The 18,794-nt window shown below is 33.2% G+C and overlaps 1 protein-coding gene across 1 annotated transcript in view; it reads left to right on the top strand.

Annotated features, from left to right (window-relative positions):
* LOC111702941 (FMRFamide receptor) overlaps positions 1-18,794 on the top strand; it is a gene marked incomplete at its 3' end in the record, with an annotated part of 29,820 nt that overhangs the window by 412 nt on the left and 10,614 nt on the right. Inside the window, 6 exon segments of the mRNA XM_023474759.1 lie at positions 3,583-3,631; positions 6,415-6,542; positions 10,113-10,257; positions 11,734-11,941; positions 15,337-15,452; positions 17,645-17,702. Of these exon segments, the coding sequence (XP_023330527.1) occupies positions 3,583-3,631; positions 6,415-6,542; positions 10,113-10,257; positions 11,734-11,941; positions 15,337-15,452; positions 17,645-17,702 (704 nt within the window).

The following is an 18,794-nucleotide window of genomic DNA, read 5'->3' as shown; positions in this document are numbered from 1 at the left end:
AAGTGCCCCCCCCCCCAAGCTAAACCTCCACTACGCCCCTGTATCATAGGTTTACATTTCACCAGGAAGCAAAGATATAGGGATTAGAAAATTGATTTTGCGGCAATGTCTCCAACTAAAAGATTAAGATAGGGAAGTTTCATAAATGTTTTTAGCTGTAAAGAGCCAATATATATATATAATGTTTTTGACAAAATTGAGAAAGTTCTTAAAGTATTTTTACTGTCATCTAAACATCTATACACTTAAATAGAAAAGAAATACTTTATTACATTGATTGGTCTTCAGAAATTAAAACACAATTTTAAAGAAACTAGAAATTCAAGGTGCTTCGCGCCCTTCTTTCTAGGCTCTTCTATTTAAATTGTGAACTTGTCTTTTTTGTTTACATTTTAAAACAAAGAAGAAAAAAATTTTGCAGATTTTTAAAAAAAAAATCGCCGATTTTCAAGAATTTAAATTTTTTTTACAAAATTAAAAACCTTTAAAACACATTATTTTTTATTTTCATCATTCATAAACCTTCCCTGTGGTCACGTGATGTCCCACAAAAAATTTGGGCCCGATCGGTTCAGCCGTTTTGACGTTTATTGGATACAAACAAACAAAAAGACACCAAACAGACAGACAAGCCAAATTTATATATTTATGAACTTTTTAAACATTTTTTCCTGGATATTTTCTATTTTGGGTTTTGCCAAGTGCAAAGTGGTTGGATAGAATAGCAATGTCTAAATGGTGAATGATAGAACTAAGTTTTTATTAAAGAACTGTCAAAACCCGACGCTGAGTTTAAATGACTTAAAATTTCCGCTTCAAATTCTTTCTTCTTTAGACATTCAATGTTTCTTTTCAAATCATATGGAAATGTTTTTTTTTGCCAGAAACTCAAATTTTCTGGTCCCTTCATCTTTTCAACCTGATAGAGCAAACCTTTGATATTTTGAGTTTAGACAGGTGGACCTAACAGAATTCAAAGTTTGAAATCTCAAAGGGTCTACGACACCGGGTTGCAACGCTACAAGGATTATAAAATCAAAGTTTGCGGTAAAAACTCAGCTCCTTTGTATATTTTTTCTACTTTACTTTGCATCATTATGTCGTGGACCTTTCATAATTCAAACTTGACTTTATGATCTAACAAAATTCAACCCTAAATATGTCTAAGAAGTATGCAAGCTCATGTCTGAGTAAGATGCAAGCATATGTCTGAGTAGGATGCAATCTTATGTCTGAGTAAGATGCAAGCTTATGTCTGAGAGAAAGATTCAAGCTTATGTCTGAGTAAGATGCAAGATTTTGTCTGAGAAGGTTGCAAGCTTATGTCTGAGTAGGATGCAAGCTTATGTCTGAGTAAGATGCAAGCTTATGTCTGTGAGAAAGATTCTAGCTTATGTCTGAGTAAGATGCAAGATTTTGTCTGAGAAGGATACAAGCTTATGTCTGAGTAGGATACAAGCTTATGTATGAGTAGGATACAAGCTTATGTCTGAGTAGGATGCAAGCTTATGTCTGAGTAGGATGCCTAAATATGACCAAAATACTGATTTAAATCACAGCTGGGGTAATCTGCATGTTAACTGTGTAATGTCTATATGTTCACATGCCTGATACAGAAAGAATATAAATGAAGCTTTCAATTTTAAATGATTCAAATAAATCTCTACATTTGATTTAAAAATGTAGATATCCAAAGATTCGTAAGTATTTTAATAAATACTAAAATGTAATGCATACCGAGAGTACATATTATGGAAGGGGGGGGGAGCTTAACCAGAAATTCTTGAAACTTTGGTTTTAGTCACGTTCTCTGCTTAATGGAGGGAATAATTTGAAATTTTTTAACAAAAATTTATTTTAAATTTTAGAGTGGGCCATTTACTAATCGATTTGAAAAATAGTGTTGGTAAATATGTTTGGTCAGAGTAAAAACTAGCAAAATAATGTAAATTTTGATTTAATTAAAGACAACTCATAAATAATATAATTTTGCATTGTGATCAATAACTATTAACTAGCATTCTTGTTGACTACTGTAAAATGCAAATGTTTGTAAAGCGGAGCCTAAAACTTTCCCAATCCCAACCCTGGATCGTAAAACTGTCCCAATCCCAACTAGGGTTTCCATTCGCAAAACTTTTGCGCAATTTTTGCGGAACGAAACGCAATATTTTTCTTTCTTTGCGCATCAATTTTGCGCGAAAAAAACAACAATTTGCGCAATCATTCGCAAAAGTCATTTCGCGCAAAATTGCCCTATTCCGCTTTTGCAAAACTCAAGTTTTGCGCAATTCCGCAACAAGAGTTTTGCGCAAATCCGCAATTCCGCAATTTCGTAAAAATCAAACGGTTGGTGACGGTGTGTGTTTCTTAGAATTCAATTCTGGAAAAATCTTATTTTGGAATGTCTTCCTATTGGTCACTTTTACATAATTGACCAATGACAATTAAGAAGAGTTCAAATCTCACAATTTTCTCGACAATTTTAGTTTTGGACATGCATATTTCCTAAAAGTGGATTCTTCAGGCATTGGTTACTTTCTTGCATTATTTTATATGAGATTAGAAAGATTTCAGAAATTTGGTTAAAAAAATTTAAGAATACAATTCATACTCATGATTAAGCAAAGCTTTTAAGGCCGGGTCACTTGAAATTATTTAATATGATTAAAATATTGCCAAGTTTCACACTCTCTAATTTCTATTTTATTAATTTTGGTCCCTTAATTTAAACTTTTTGTAACTGGAAGTAACCAATTGAGTGTAGTATAATCGTTATCATACTCGTATGTTAATATTTTTTTTGTATATGGAATAAATCTTCAGTTGTTTAATTCTAAGCTTAGAATATCAATTTTTGACAATGTGCCTAAAAAGTTACATTTTGCGTAAAACTTGCGGTTTTGCGCAAAAACTTGCGGTTTTGCGCAAATTGCGCAAAAAAATTGCGCAAAACTAAAATTTCGTTTCATGCGCAACTTTCGCAAAAAATATTTCCGGTTTTGCGCAAATTGCGCAAAATAAATAGCGCAAAACCGCGCAAAACTCATTGCGTTTCATGCGCAAAAATAGCGCAAAAGTTCGCAAAAATAAAATTTGCGCGAAAATAGCGCAAATTTTGCGCAAAAGATTTAGCCATTTCGTGGAAACCCTACCCAACCCTGGATCGTAAAACTGTCCCAATCCCAACTCTGGATCGTAAAACTATCCCAATCCCAACTCTGGTTCGTAAAACTATCCCAATCCCAACTCTGCATCGTAAAACTATCCCAATCCCAACCCTGTATCGTAAAACTATCCCAATCCTAACCCTGGATCGTAAAACAATCCTAATCCCAACCCTGCATCGTAAAACAACCCTAATCCCAACCCTGTATCGTAAAACTATCCCAACCCTAACCAATAACCAGAGCTAAATCAGCGGTCTAGGTTTTTTCCCAGCATAAAATTTTCGGCAAAAACTATGGATCGTAAATCGTAAAAATTCCTACCGATTGTTTTCAAATTCCACGTAGGTTAATATATTGTATGATTTGTGGAATTTTCTAAATTCTAATAAAAATCTATAAATATTTAATTGAGGTGAACCGAGGGAGAACTTAACAGATTTCTCATCATTTCCTTCCCAATGGTAAGCAATATTAGTTTTAGATTTTACTCAAAACATTTTTTCCAATAAACGTCAAAATGGATAAACCTATCTGGACCAAATTTATTGTCGGACCTAACCTGACCCCATTAGGAAAGGTTTATGGGCGATTAGAAATTCAAAAATTTGCCTTTTAAAAGTCTAGATTTTTTAAATCCACGAAAAAAATCGAAAAATCTGGGAAATTATTTTTGTTATTGTTTGATAATTTAAGAAGAAAAAATCTTGTTCCAACCCTTCAGTTGACCAAATATACACAATTTCCGTTTAGTCACAAACGAATAAACTTTTAGGATTGAAAATACAAAAAAAAAATAAGCCTTAGAGACCAAGAAAAGCTGAAGAAAAATTGGATATAATATATAGCCAGACTTTGAAAACATTGCTTCCAGGGGAAGTGCAAATGTTTTTATCAACAACACGTATAGAAACTGAAAGGGTCTAGCAACATGGCAAAGTTTGTATTTTCACATTTTGTAGAGAAAATTATATCTTATTTGTATCATCACTTCGGTTTAGTAAGAGCAGATTTCATGCGGTCTAAAAAACAGAAAAATAATGAATTTAATTGTTAGTGTTATTGGTTGAGTTTACTGCAGTACAAATCTATGGGGGCCCTAATATTAAAGGTTCAGTCGTTGTTATAACAGAAACTACATAAAAACTTTTCTTCACTCAATTTTCTTGGTATTTCTTAATAAATACTTCAATATCATGAATAAAATTTTTCACATTTTCAATCACAAAGGATACATTTTTGGACATTATTCTCCACTTTTTATATCAAATTCTGAAACCTTCGTCGATCTTGCTAAATATTTATTCAAGAGTGTGGTGCTACTAGATTAGATTTCTGTAGATCAAAAGGTTCTTTCATGGAATTCCAATGTTTCCAACATATTTCTATATTTTTGGTTTTGTCTTTAGAAAACTTACGAAAGTTTCCTTATTTTCCAAAAAAAAAAGTTGAATCAGTATTTAGATACTTAATTTCTTTTCAAATCAGTCTCTATTCATCTGTTATTTATGGATTATTTAAACTTTCACACGGGAGCGGCAAGGTACATTTATACAATTTCTTTAAGTTGTCTTTATACATGAATTCGTCTTGATTTCAAACTTCTGTGAACATCTTCTCAATACAAAACAAAAACACAAAAAAAATTTGGGGGGCAAGTTTTGAAATTCTGAGCATCCGAAGCCTCCCTGGGGTCATGTGAGGTCCCACAAAAAAATTGGGCCCGATAGGTTCAACCCGTTTTGATGTTTATCGGTTACAAGCAAACATACAAGCAGACAGACAATATCAAAGTATATATATATAGATCAATTTTCCTGGTTTTGGAACTCCTGATCCATCTCTAAAATACAAAGCTACACTCTATTTAATTAAACACATTTAAATGTTAATACTTATTTCAAACTAATCAAATATTTCCAGTAATGAATGAATAAATTAATTAGATAGAAAATATCTAAATATTATTTCAACTTAGTAATGCATTGTCTAAATATTCAACTAAATATGATAATTTATAATTTGAAAACGTCTATGATAGATTTGTACTTTGCCCCTTTCTTCATTTAACATATGATAGGATTTAACCTTTAATCAATTTCTTTTCGGGTCGTTGTTTTGAATTAATCTTTCCTGTTGAAACCAAAAGTCTTGTTTATATCTTTGCAACCCAATGTCGTAGACCTTAGATATTTCAAACTATGAATTCTTATATATCAAATAACCTGAGATTAAAATATAAAAGGTTTAAACATTCAAATTACAAAGATAAAATGATGAGAAATATATAGTGTTTGGGGAAGACTGAATTTCTCTGCCAAAAACTCTCTCGGGCGGGCAGGGGCCCGAATGGGGGGTGAGGGGGCCCGAATGGGGGAGAGGGGCCCGAATGGGGGGGAGAAGGCAACTTCAAGCTTTGATTGCACGTTCATGAAGAAAAAGTAAAAGTAATTGTTGAAAATTTGCCGTCATTCTGTTTCACTTTGACAATTCTTACCTCATCAAAAATAAAAATTTTATAGCAAAAGTTCTAAATCCAATGTGTATCAAAATCATGCATCAAGTGTTGACAAGGTTTTCGCAAATTTAAAAATTGCTTCTAACAATTTTCTTAGATTTGTTTAACACAAGATTCCTCACTCATTATTATTCTGTTTTTATAATTGGATTTATCTATTTCCCCTGTGTCTCTAGAAATGAAACAATAGAAAAATAGTTCCCAACTTTGGCATAATTTCCTTTAACATTTCATATTTTTATTCAACTACAAAGCACGAGATAATACAAATAAAAAGTCACAATTTACTACGTTGTTCGGACCCGCCTAACCAGAGTTGGTTGTTTTGATTGGTTGGTCCATTATAAGCGAATAAGAATTGTAACTAAATAGATGGATGAACAAGCTGCACAGTGTACATTTTAAACTAAACAATGATGATAAATCATAAATAAGGTTTAAGGAGAGAGTGGGTACTTAGCGGAAGGGTTCTAACTTTCGTTGGAATAGCGCTCAGCCACATTGACTGAAGGACAAGGACTTCCGTCAAAAGACACTATAGTGGTAGGCGATTATATCAATACAATGAAGACGACTTTTTCATTTAAGGTTTGATTTTTAAATTGACAGCTTCTCTTGGGTGTATCCATGCTGTTTAAAACTGCTTGATATAAATCAAAGTTGAAATCGAAAGTCGTCTTCATTGCATTGATATATGTAAATATTCAAAATACAAAAATTTGACCTCAGGGCTGGTTGCCTGGGATCGGTTGACCGGAGTGAAGTTCTGGCCAGGATTGGAGATGTTAACTCCTACGATGTTTCAACTCCACTTCTTCAATCTCAATATGTTCAAAAGCTTCTTCAAATATTACAAGGTGAGATTTTATTTAAACTTATGAAGAAGATTTATTGATAAAAGCTGAAATTATTAATAGAAAAAGGGACATGTACTATGTATCGCCCTGTCAGACTATAATTACATAGATCATGGATAAACTATAACAAGAATAGATGGTTGACGCGTATCGAGCATAGCTATTAAGTCGAGTTGGAAAAGCTCAAAGCCGCGCGCAACTTTCGTGTAAAAATGCACAATGGGCTTAAAGAACGAAAATATTTGTATTTCCATGATTAGTGAGACAAAGTTTTAAGCCACCCTCCCTCTCTGGACCCACTGTGGAGAGTTGTTAAAGAAGACAATAATTCAATAATGTGCACAACATATATGATAACCCCAAAATGCCATCCCGATTGATTGATTATCTCGAAATATACAGCAATATACACTATACAGCTGTCTAATTAGTAAATCCTGTCCGGGCTAAGTGATTTGAGGGTGCGGTCCGCGTCAGCGTTGTATCTTTGGGGATTTCATCCCCAAAAAGGGTCATATTTGGGGATTTTCAAGCGTTTGGGGATTTGGGGATATCCATAAACTTAATTAAGGAATTCTTCTTTGAGCTGTGCAAATGGAAATGATGCTGTACGTTATAAGATTATACATTAATTTTGAGGAGTTAAAAGGCAACATACGTAGCAGAAAAATTAAAAAACGTGAAATTATTATTCGGATAGTGCTTATATTTTTCCTCTTTGGAATTTTTTTCTGGGATTTTTAAAAATTTTCAATCGGGGATTTTTAGGGGATGGATTTTTCTTGTTTTATTGGATTCCAATCCAAGCCGTCTCGAAACTCTGTAATTACTTTGATGAATTCTTTACAAAAGTTTCTGATACATTTGAAAAAGAAAAAAACCTATAAAGGGAAAATAACTTGATACTATTGAAACAACAAAACTCTTATCTCCAACAAATTATTTGAGATGAAAGAATTCTCGTTTGCGCAACCTCCTCCTTCATCTGAAAAATATTGTCTGTATAAAATGTTCATAAACATCTTCATTTTTATTATTATTTTATGCAGTTTTTAGTAAAAATTTCTTGGAGATTAAAATGCACTCTGGGATTATTTTGGTATAGTGTTATTAAAAAAGAAAAAATAAGCATATTAAAAATGTTTTTTATAAGGTTCAAGACCTGAAACTCTTTAAACACCACGATCCTAAAGTTGAATTTATACTCATCTAATAGATTATTTCATGATTTAACATTAAAAACAACAAGTTTAAAAGGGAATCATGAATATAAGACTCATTCTTTGTGGGTAACCCTGTATATTTACATGAACGGATTCCAGATTCGAATATTAACTGTCATAAGACCTTTAGAAAAACGTTCAAAATATTATTCTATTTTTCCGCACACAAATATTGAATTCATTGTAACTAGTATTAGAAAAAAAAGTGCTGTACTGGATAACCCACTTACATTTTGAATTCTAGAACCTTCAATATTTGAAATATGCAATCAGCAATATCAGATGCTTGATTTTTAGGTTTCAGTCATTAATGAAAGGTAAACAGCTGATTCAAATATTTGAAGAACTTGTTACCCCATTTTCTCTGTGTACATTTAAACTCTTTTTTAATTTTGTTTTTAAAAGAAGTATTTTTGAGATGCTGTCTTTTATTATATTTATCATTTAATTTGGTAATTTGGAAACCTGAACATAAGAGGATTTTTTGTGATTAATTGTCTCGATTAGTTTTGATTTTCCTTGGATTATCTGATATACGTTTCCTTCCACACCCTTAAAATAGCTTCGAGCAGGGCGCTATGACTTCATAATTCTTCTTTTAATGAGTGTAAACTTATTTTATAACCTGGCAATCTGTATCCAGCTTGAAGAACGCTTTGGATACTTCCAGTACCCTAGCAATTGGAAAATTTCGGACTTTTTAAGCCACTTTTTTTTATAAAGGACCCATCTATGGGCCAATTCAAACTTCTTCCTTATTTGCATAAAATGACGTCTACCATTTCACGTCTCCCAGTTCCCTGTAGCTGTAATCTTCTTACTTTCTTTGTCAAACTAAGAACATTTTTGAATGCAAACTTCCAAATTCAAACTCTGGATTTTCATATTCCAAGAGTTTCAGGTCGTCTTTAAAGTATCATGTTTTGTGGATAACCCTGCATAAAAAGTCAGTATATCTGCAGTCTAAATAATCAAAATACCAATTTTTATTCATGTATTTCTGAATAAATAAATCAGTTATTCATATTTCTAAGCAATAAATCTTGTTTGAGCTGCATACCCTCCCCCCCCTTTAGTACTTTGGGCGAAACACTTCTAATTGTTTGATTTAAAAAATTGTGCCACAAAACAACGTCTGGTTTTATCATTAAAAGCGGTCAACGTCTGCTTGGCAGATCCCATCAAGTCAATTTTTACAGGAATTTTCAGCTTTCAGATAGAAAAGCAAGGATATCTGAGACATTTTTGAGTAATTTCTAGTAACCCTCTACTTAAAGATAGTAATGCCCGATTTACAACGGTACCCTTGACACCTGAATCGAATCCATCAAACAGGTGAAAGATAACGTCGTTTTTCTGACAAGCTAAATTGTTTATTTCTGTGAATTTCTCCATTGTTTCTTAAAAGCAAGAAATGTGCAAGTCACTTTTGCAGAGAACCCACAAATGAAAATAGACAAAGATATGGATATCTAATCCATACTTGATCAGAAAATGCTTTTTAAAGGGACTGTTAAGGAAAAATGAAAGAGGGTATAGGCTGGAAGCTAATCACTTTAACTCATAATTGCGACCCATGAAAGTTGTATCTGATGTTCCTGTCTAGAGAAATTGATATAAAAATTTTTCAAACGAATTGGGTCCTTGCCACGAATCCCAATTTTCTAATACCTACATCTCTAAAACCAGATGACACAAACCTTTGATATTTCAAACTTTAATTATTTGATCCATCAGAATTCATAGTTTGAAATATCTAGTGTCTACAACATTGGGTTGTAGAGATAAAGGGATTAAAAAATCAGAGTTTGTGGCAATGACTCAATTCCTTTATACAAAAATTCATATATATACAATTTTGTATAGAAACAGTTTGTTTAAACAGATCCTATTTCGCAAATATGCAACCAATCTGAAAACGAAGATATCCCAGATAAACCTAATTATAATTTACTCCAATTATTATTTTATGATTTTTATTTTTATTTTTAATAGATATAGATTATAATATTATTTTTATGTACGTATTACGTCACCAAAACTCCCACCAATGGTAAAGCAGTATAGTGGTCACATGTATCTGTCTGTAAACCAACTATTTCTATACAAAATTCTACATATATGAATTTTCGTATAAATTTGACAAAGTTTTATATCAATTTCTCGAGACAGGAATATCAGATATAACTTTCATGGGTCGCGATCAAGAGCTAAAGTGATTAGCTTTCAGACTATACCCCCTTTCATTTTTCCTTTACAGTCCCTTTAAGGGTAACATTGTCAAACGGACATTGCCATCTTTGCATGGAAAGTCATTTAAAATTACGCTAACAGTTCCTTTAACTAGATATTGTGACAGCTGAGTGTGGAGGTGAACCAAACCATGCGCTGCTCACCACCTGGAGATGGAGAATATCAGGACTTCTCTCCTTACCGATAATTCTTCTTGGTGGAATCGGAAACATTCTATCTATTATTGTCTTGGTTCGTAGGTAAACCTCATTCTTATTTATGGTCTCTCATTATCCAGCAGTAAGCCCGTCCTCCCAGTCTTTTGTAATCTTAGATTTATTCTCAGATACATACAACGAGGGTATAGGATACATAACATAGATAACTAAAGGAACTGAGTCTTTGCCACAAACTTGTATTTTCTAATCCGTTTACCTTTCCAACATATATTTCAAATATAGATTATTTGATCTAAAGACTAAAAGAATTCATAGTTTAAAATATCTAAGGACCACGAAATTGGATTGCAAAGATATAGGGATATATAAAATCTTAGTTTGTTCAAAGGCTCAATTTCTTATAGAGAAAGTTCATTTACAATGTGTACCAAACCAGTTTTCTCTAAATTGGGAATTACTGACAAATATTTAGTCATTGAAAACTTAAGATGTCTGAAAAAAATTAAATGAATAGGATGAATCATAATCAAAACCGATATTGACTGGAGTATTTTGTAGAAAAAAAAACTTATAAAAACCCATTTTCTAGAAACTCGGGAATCCCATATTTAATTCGATTTAGATAAAACCCCTTAAACCGTCACATAACTTGAAATTATTTTTTTCGCTTTACACATAACTCCAGCTTAACTTGAAAAATAATTCAGATTACTTTCTAAGAACTTTTTCAGAAGAATAAAAATGTTTTAAATTTCAAATATTTAACTGAATAAATTTGCTTTTATTATATTTGTGAGTAAAATCAATCTAGAGGAACTACACTATCCCCGTAGTAAATTTGAATTCGAACAGGACCTGCCCAGTTTGTACCGGCCTGCCAGATAACAGCGTGTACTGACCTGATCCTATGGTACAGTACGTCGCCCTAACCAGACTAACATACGACAGGGGTCAATTTTCTTGGCATAAACCTCCGTGAGAGGGCTAACTATGACAACTCCCATGGCGCGTTCAGACTTTTTACAGTACCCGGCCTCATCATAGGCCTATTTGACCGACCCCACTGGCTTAGTCCACCGTGACTACGGTGTTCCAGTTATGAGGTTAAAAAGTATATGAGAACGCGAAAATACAATTCAGATCATATTTTCATGGATTAGTTGCGCACTAAATTGCTTTAAACTAAATTCTACGAGTCAAAGTTTGAAATATTAAATATTAGAAAATTTGAAATTGTTCATTTTCCTTTTCTGAATATATTAATAACTAGCTGAAGTGCTCGGCGTTGCCCGTGAAATAAAAAAATCGAAAAATTGCCGCATTAGTTATTGTAACCAGATACAGCCTAATATCAGACCACGTCAACATACTTGCACCAGTTAGCGCTGCCTACAGAGCTAGGCCAACTTTATTGACCACTGCTATATGTCTGCCAGTTTAGTTGGTGTACCGGGCGGTTCAGCTCAGATTCAAATGTACATGAGTTGATTTTGTAGTGTGTACTGTAATAATAAGGGCAGTGAATGTGATCGTATTAGTAATGAAATATTTGTTAAGGTCAATGAGAAATGTTTTCAATATCCTGATGTGTATTCTCTGCTGCGCTGATCTACTAGTAATCCTCTCCAACCTAATCTACACGATCAATATAATGAGTTCCAACAAGACAATATCGAACCTTATCCCAGTCTCAGAATCTACTTGTCACGTAGCTCTAGCTGCCAGCGTCTTTCTAACCATGGTCATCACAATAGAGAGACATCAGGTAATTAAAACAAACGTATAAGTGACCATACGATGTTGTACTTTGCCGGCAGCGGCGAGTTGCCAGTGTTAGATTGCCATGTATTAACTTGCCAGGTGACTCTTTTTCATGTGACAACTTTGCCATGTGACAAAGTTGTCAGGTAACACTTTGCCAGTTGTCAATATGCCATGTGAAAAAGTTGCCAGGTAACCATTTTCCCAGGTAAACTTTGCCAGGTGACTGCTTTGCCAGTTGACAATTTGCCAGTGAACAATTTTCCAGTTAGAAATCATAAGCATTTCAAATAGTTTTTGAGTTGAACTAATTTATGGTAATTGATAAAGAGCAAATCTGCAGGGGGCCGGGAACAAGAAAATAGTTGATTAGGAAGGCAGTCCAATAGTCATGTTTAGTGTACACAGACCCATTTCACTTATTAAGTTGGTTTTTGAAGTACTAGTAAAACTATTTGCTTTATATCAACATCAAATACACAGAAGTCCCACTAAAATAAAAAAGAATAACATTAAAGCACAGAAAAATAAACATTATTTTTATCATAATGCTAATACAGATTATTTTATATAGACTCATATGTCAACGTTAATTGATGTTACTTTGAAAAATTAAACATATTTACTAATAAATATTTTTAATCTATTAAAATCTTCAGTACGGTAATAAATACAAATTACTACGGCAAAGACAGGCTAGGAGACTGAGCGCTGCGGCTATTACATGATGAGGGGCCGAGTTCTGCGGCTAGGACAGAACAAGAGGGCCAAACGCTGCAACTATGACAGGCTAGGGGACTGAATGCTTAGGCTTTATTTGTCACTTGGTAAATGTTTTACTCCCGTTATATATGGGTTAGGTTATGCCTTCTTCGGGGGCCACAGGCTACAAAGGGAGTCTAGCAACTGGCAAAGTTGTCAACTATCAATGTTGTCAACTGGCAAAGTTGTCAACTGACAAAGTTGTCAACTGGCAAAGTTTTCAACTATCAATGTTGTCAACTGGCAAAGTTGTCAACTGACAAAGTTGTCAACTGGCAAAGTTTTCAACTGACAAAGTTGTCAACTTAGTCAACTTGCAATGCTGTCAACTGGTAAAATTATCAACTGGCAGAGTTTTCAACTGTCGAGTTTGTCAACTGGTAAAATGGTCAACTGACAAAATTGTCAACTCAACTGGCAAGTAGTCATTTGGCAAAGTTGTCGACTGGGAAATTGTCAACTGGCAAAATGATCACCTGTCAAAATGATTACCTGTCAAAATGATCACCTGTCAAAATGATCACATGTCAAAATGATCACCTGTCAAAATGATCACCTGTCAAAATGATCACCTGTCAAAATGATCACTTGTCAAAATGATCACCTGTCAAAATGATCAAATGTCAAAATGATCACCTGTCAAAATGATCACCTGTAAAAATGATAACTTGGCAAAATGATCACCTGTCAAAATGATCACCTGTCAAAATGATCACCTGTCAAAATGATCACCTGGCAAAATGATCACCTAGCAAAATGGTGATATGGCAAACTTGTTACATAGCAAAGGGCTAAAGGACAAAGTGTACCATGGAAACTTTGTCACATGGTAAAATTGTTACATGGCAAAGTGCCGCCTGGCAAATTGTCGTTAGGAACTAGATAACATCCTGGAAACTTTTGAAAGGATGGAATAAGTTCAGGGGTGGATACAGGGGGAGGGGGTACATTCGCCCCCCCCCCCTGAATTTGGAATTTTTTGTTCCTATCTTCAGAATAGCTTCTTAATAGCATGCTTAAGGGAAAGAAATCCTAGTGCAAAACAGGAAAAATATCTGTCTTAATAAACTATAATGTGTGAAAAGTTAAAACTCTAGTTTTTTAGTCTTTAGTCATTAATTTTGACTCTTTTTGAGTCTTTTAAGTCAAAAAAATGTTCGCCAGCGGCGCGATTTTTTGTTCACAGATAAAAACAGATAAAAGCTAAAATTAATTTTAGAAATTTTTTCTTTAATATACTTTTTCAATGTTTTAGTTATATATCTAAAAAGAAAAGAAGATTGAAACACTGTAAAGGAAATTAAAGTCTTATAGTGTATTATCTTTTTCATTTAGAATTTCCGCTACCGGACCAAACCATCATATTCTTAATGTTGAACTTTACAATTCATACATCTTTCTTTCCATTTTATTTTTTTAAACAGCAGTTTTTGAGGATTAGCAGGAGAATGATTAAAATTATTTTTATCAGACGTATACCGTAGAGTGTATGCATTTTACTAGCTATACAACTAATATATACTACTACTAAGACATAATTTACTTTGCTTTTTAGACGGTGGATACGTTTTAAATGAAAAAGTAAAAAAAGAGAGAGACTGAAGTTTTCATTAATAATTGGAGACTACTGGAGAGTACCGGAGGGTTCTAAATCCAGTGGAGAGAAAATTATTTCTACTGGAGAGCTTTTAAATTTTTACCAAAATATAAATTCTACCGGAGGGTTTTCTATTCCACTGGAGTACAAACTATTCATATCAGGGAGCCTTGGAATTTGAACCTAAATTAATAATTCTACCAGAGGGTTTTTTAATTCATTGGAGGGATTAGATTGTGTAGAAAAACAGGTTTGAATTTTTCCCCAAAGTAATTCATATCTTACAAAAGCATTTTAGATGTATTTCTATACATTACTTGTCTGTCTTGGATTTTAGTTGTAAACAGGAAAATCTAAAAAAAATTATCTACATTTTGCAGGTTTTCAGATATATCAGTAACAAAAACCTAACATTATTACACAGTAGTGTTTATAATATCAATAGTTGAAAACCCGGTAAAATATAAATCACTATGGGGAAAAATTCAAACCTTTTTAGTTCACACAGAACATTACTCCAGTGAATTAAAAAACCCTCCAGTAGAATTTTTCTCTTTGTAAGAACTTAAATCCTCCCCATTTTGAAATGCAATTTACTCCAGTGGAAAAGAAAACCCTCCGGTAGAATTTATATTTTGGTAAAAATTTAAAAGCTCTCCAGTAGAAATAATTTTCTCTCCACTGGATTTAGAACCCTCCGGTACTCTCCAGTAGTCTCCAATTATTATTGAAAACTTCAGTCTCTCAAAAAAAGAGATCTATTATGTAGTCCACTAAACTAACAACACTGGATGCTGACTACTGTTTATGTATAGGCTGTATGTAGTCCACTAGACTACAAACATAGGTGCTGACTACTGTTTATGTTTAGGCTGTATGTAGTCCACTAGACTACCAACATAGGTGCTGACTACTGTTTATGTTTAGGCTGTATGTAGTCCACTAGACTACCAACATAGGTGCTGACTACTGTTTATGTTTAGGCTGTATGTAGTCCACTAGACTACCAACACTGGGTGCTGGCTACTGTTTATGTTTAGGCTGTATGTAGTCCGCTAGACTACCAACATAGGGTGATGACCCGTGGAATATATTCTATAGTCCAGTTCTACACGCTACCTGTTATTGCCTGCTCTATTCTATTTAACGCAGTCAGGTAAAATTAAAGATTTTTCTTAGATTACCTAAGATTATCTAAGATTATCTAAGATTATCTAAGATTATCTGATTATCTAAGATTATCTCAGATTATCTAAGATTGTCTGAGATTATCTAAGATTATCTAAGATTGTCTGAGATTATCTAATTTATCTAAGATTGTCTGAGATTGTCTAAGATTATCTAAGATTGTCTGAGATTATCTAAGATTATCAAGGATTATCAAAGATGTAATGTTTGAGGACAGTTTTGCTACAGTTTAATTCGTTCATAAACGGTTATTAAATCAACAAAACGGACAGGCCCATCAAGTCGGCGTTTGTTTATAACTAACTAGCTAAGGTGCCTGGCGTTGCCAGTGGAGTTTAAAAACCAGGGTACTCAATACTTATGTTTTTCATAAAAAAAATGTTAGCCAATTTGGTCCAGTAGTTTCTTCAGATATAGTTAACATATTTATGAAGAAAGGCTTTATTATATAGATAACTTAATTATTCTTTTCTTAAACTTCCGTTTGTTAACCTTCTCTTCTCCAGTTTTATTATTATTATAAATTCTGACAAATCCGATAAAATCGTATATTATGTTGGCTCAAAGGAATTGATTCTTTGCCACAAACTTTAATTTTCTAATCCCTATATCTTTGCAACCCAGTGTTATATGGCGGTTAGCTATTTTCCATTATGAACTGCCAAGATATTAGAATTAGAAAATTTGAGTTTATGCCGGCCGGCATTATAACTGTCCTTTTCTTAACCTCGTTTTTAAATAACTAGGCTTTCGCTTCAAGACCATTTTCTATTTTAACTATAAATTGTGGCTCTATCTGTGAGCTTTCTCTTTTCACACAATAAAAATAATAATCAAAAAGATTACTTGCTGATTTCGTCATGTTTTTCGTGGAAAATTTCAATAGGTTGGAAAATTAAAATTTTGAAATTCTGAGCATCCATTGACTTTCCCTGGGGACGTATGAGATTCCACAAAAAAAGGACCGGATCTCTGTTCAACTGTTTTAAAGTTTAATGTATGCAAACAGACAGACAAGCAAAGTATACATATGTACAGTACCCGATATTTGAATTGGCCGGTACACGATGGTCTCTTGAGGCCCAAGTACACACAGTAGAAAGTTGTTCTTGGCGGATGACAAAAGTTGAGATTGACAGCTTTCTAAAATGTATTTTCAATTTTCTGTACTTTTTCTGATAACTTTTTTATAGTAAACCTTAATCAAAAAGTGTTAGGTGTTGTTCGTTAACGAAATGTTCAAAAAGTGTTGCTCGTTAACGGAATGTTAAAGAAGAGTTGTTCGTTAACGGAATGTTCAAGATATGTTGTTCGTTAACGGAATGTTCAAGATATGTTGTTTGTTAACGGAATATTCAAGATATGTTGTTCGTTAACGGAATATTCAAGAAGAGTTGTTCGTTAACGGAATGTTAAAGAAGAGTTGTTCGTTAACGGAATGGTCAAGAAGAGTTGTTCGTTAACGGAATGTTCAAGAAGAGTTGTTCGTTAACGGAATGCTCAAGATATGTTGTTCTGGAATGTTCAAGAAGTGTTGTTCGTTAACGGAATGTTCAAGAAGAGATGTTCGTTAACGGAATATTCAAGAAGTGTTGTTCGTTAACGGAATGTTAAAGAAGAGTTGTTCGTTAACGGAATGTTAAAGAAGAGTTGTTCGTTAACGGAATGTTCAAGATATGTTGTTCGTTAACGGAATGTTAAATAAGAGTTGTCCGTTAACTGAATGTTAAAGAAGAGTTGTTCGTTTACGGAATATTCAAGAAGTGTTGTTCGTTAACGGAATATTCAAGAAGAGTTGTTCGTTAACGGAATATTCAAGAAGAGTTGTTCGTTAACGGAATGTTCAAGAAGAGTTGTTCGTTAACGGAATATTCAAGATATGTTGTTCGTTAACGGAATATTCAAGAAGTGTTTTTCGTTAACGGAATGTTCAAGAAGCGTTGTTCGTTAACGGAATGTTCAAGATATGTTGTTTGTTAACGGAATGTTTAAGAAGTGTTGTTTGTTAACGGAATATTCAAGATATGTTGTTCGTTAACGGAATGTTCAAGAAGTGTTGTTCGTTAACGGAATGTTCAAGATATGTTGTTCGTTAACGGAATGTTCAAGAAGAGTTGTAATAGAATATTTAATAACAGATCTCACATGATTTATTTTTAGATTCGTCCAGTTCTCTCCACTCTACGCAATGGTCGAAACAGATCCTATATTTGTAGAGGTTAGGAAAATTTATTTTAATATTAATATTATTTTTTCTTTGTCTTGCAGCTTATTATCCAAATATTTAAAGTATAATTTTCTTTCAACCCACTCAACATATTTTTCAAACGCAGAAAAATTGGGAAAAACTGGATAAATTGAATTCTGAAGTATACTGTAAACATTTCCAATTCCTATAGGTCATATATAATACTAGCTCAATTGCCCGGCGTTGCCCGTGGAAAACAAAAATTTCGAATTTTGAAAAAAAAGGAAATTTAGATTTTTGAGAATTTTTTTTAAATATCGAATTTTTGAAGCCTTTGTTACAAAATAAATTTATCTACAAATACATAAATCAGTGAAAACCCAACAATCGGTATGAATGATTTGAGAATTTTCACAAAAATACAAAAATAAATTCACAAGCGAAGAGCTTTATTATATAGAAGACTAACTAAATTCACGTGTACATACATATATGAGGAAAATTACTGAAAAAGTTTTGCTTTCGATAAATCCTAAACATGTTTTTACCATTATCTTCACACAAAAGAAAACATAAAAAACGTAAACATTTCATAAAAAGGAGAAACTTAGAAGAAAACTCCCAACTGGCGCTACATCAATTGTCCTACAATCACATGTCCTAGAAATCATTTGTCTGACAAATTATTTGTCCTAAAAATCATTTGTCCTACAATCATTTGTCCTACACATCATATTCATGTGCTTTATTTGTCCTACAATCATTTGTCCTACACATTATATTCATGTGCTTTATTTGTCCTACTCTTAGTTTGTTCTTACATCACATTCCCTACAGAGAGAGAAAACCATCGTCATGATGCAGAAGAAAAATGATTTTGCGTATTTTCAATTTTTTAGTTGATCTTTTAAAACACTTTAATGTAGGATCGAAAAATGATTTCATCATTCTGCAGGACAAATGATGTGTAGGACAAACGATGTTTAGGACAAAGATTAGGACAAATGATGTGTAGAAAAATGATGTTTTCCTCTCTATGTCGAATAGAAGATGTGTAGGAAAAATTATTAGTACAAATGACATAGTGCCCAGAAAATTCCCCTCCAAAAACTATTTTCTCAT

This window comes from Eurytemora carolleeae, unplaced genomic scaffold, assembly GCF_000591075.1.
Source record: "Eurytemora carolleeae unplaced genomic scaffold, Eaff_2.0 scaffold486, whole genome shotgun sequence".
Taxonomy (NCBI): domain Eukaryota; kingdom Metazoa; phylum Arthropoda; class Copepoda; order Calanoida; family Temoridae; genus Eurytemora; species Eurytemora carolleeae.
The sequence above is the reverse complement of the archived record's forward strand: the minus strand, read 5'-3'. Positions and strand labels throughout refer to the sequence as shown.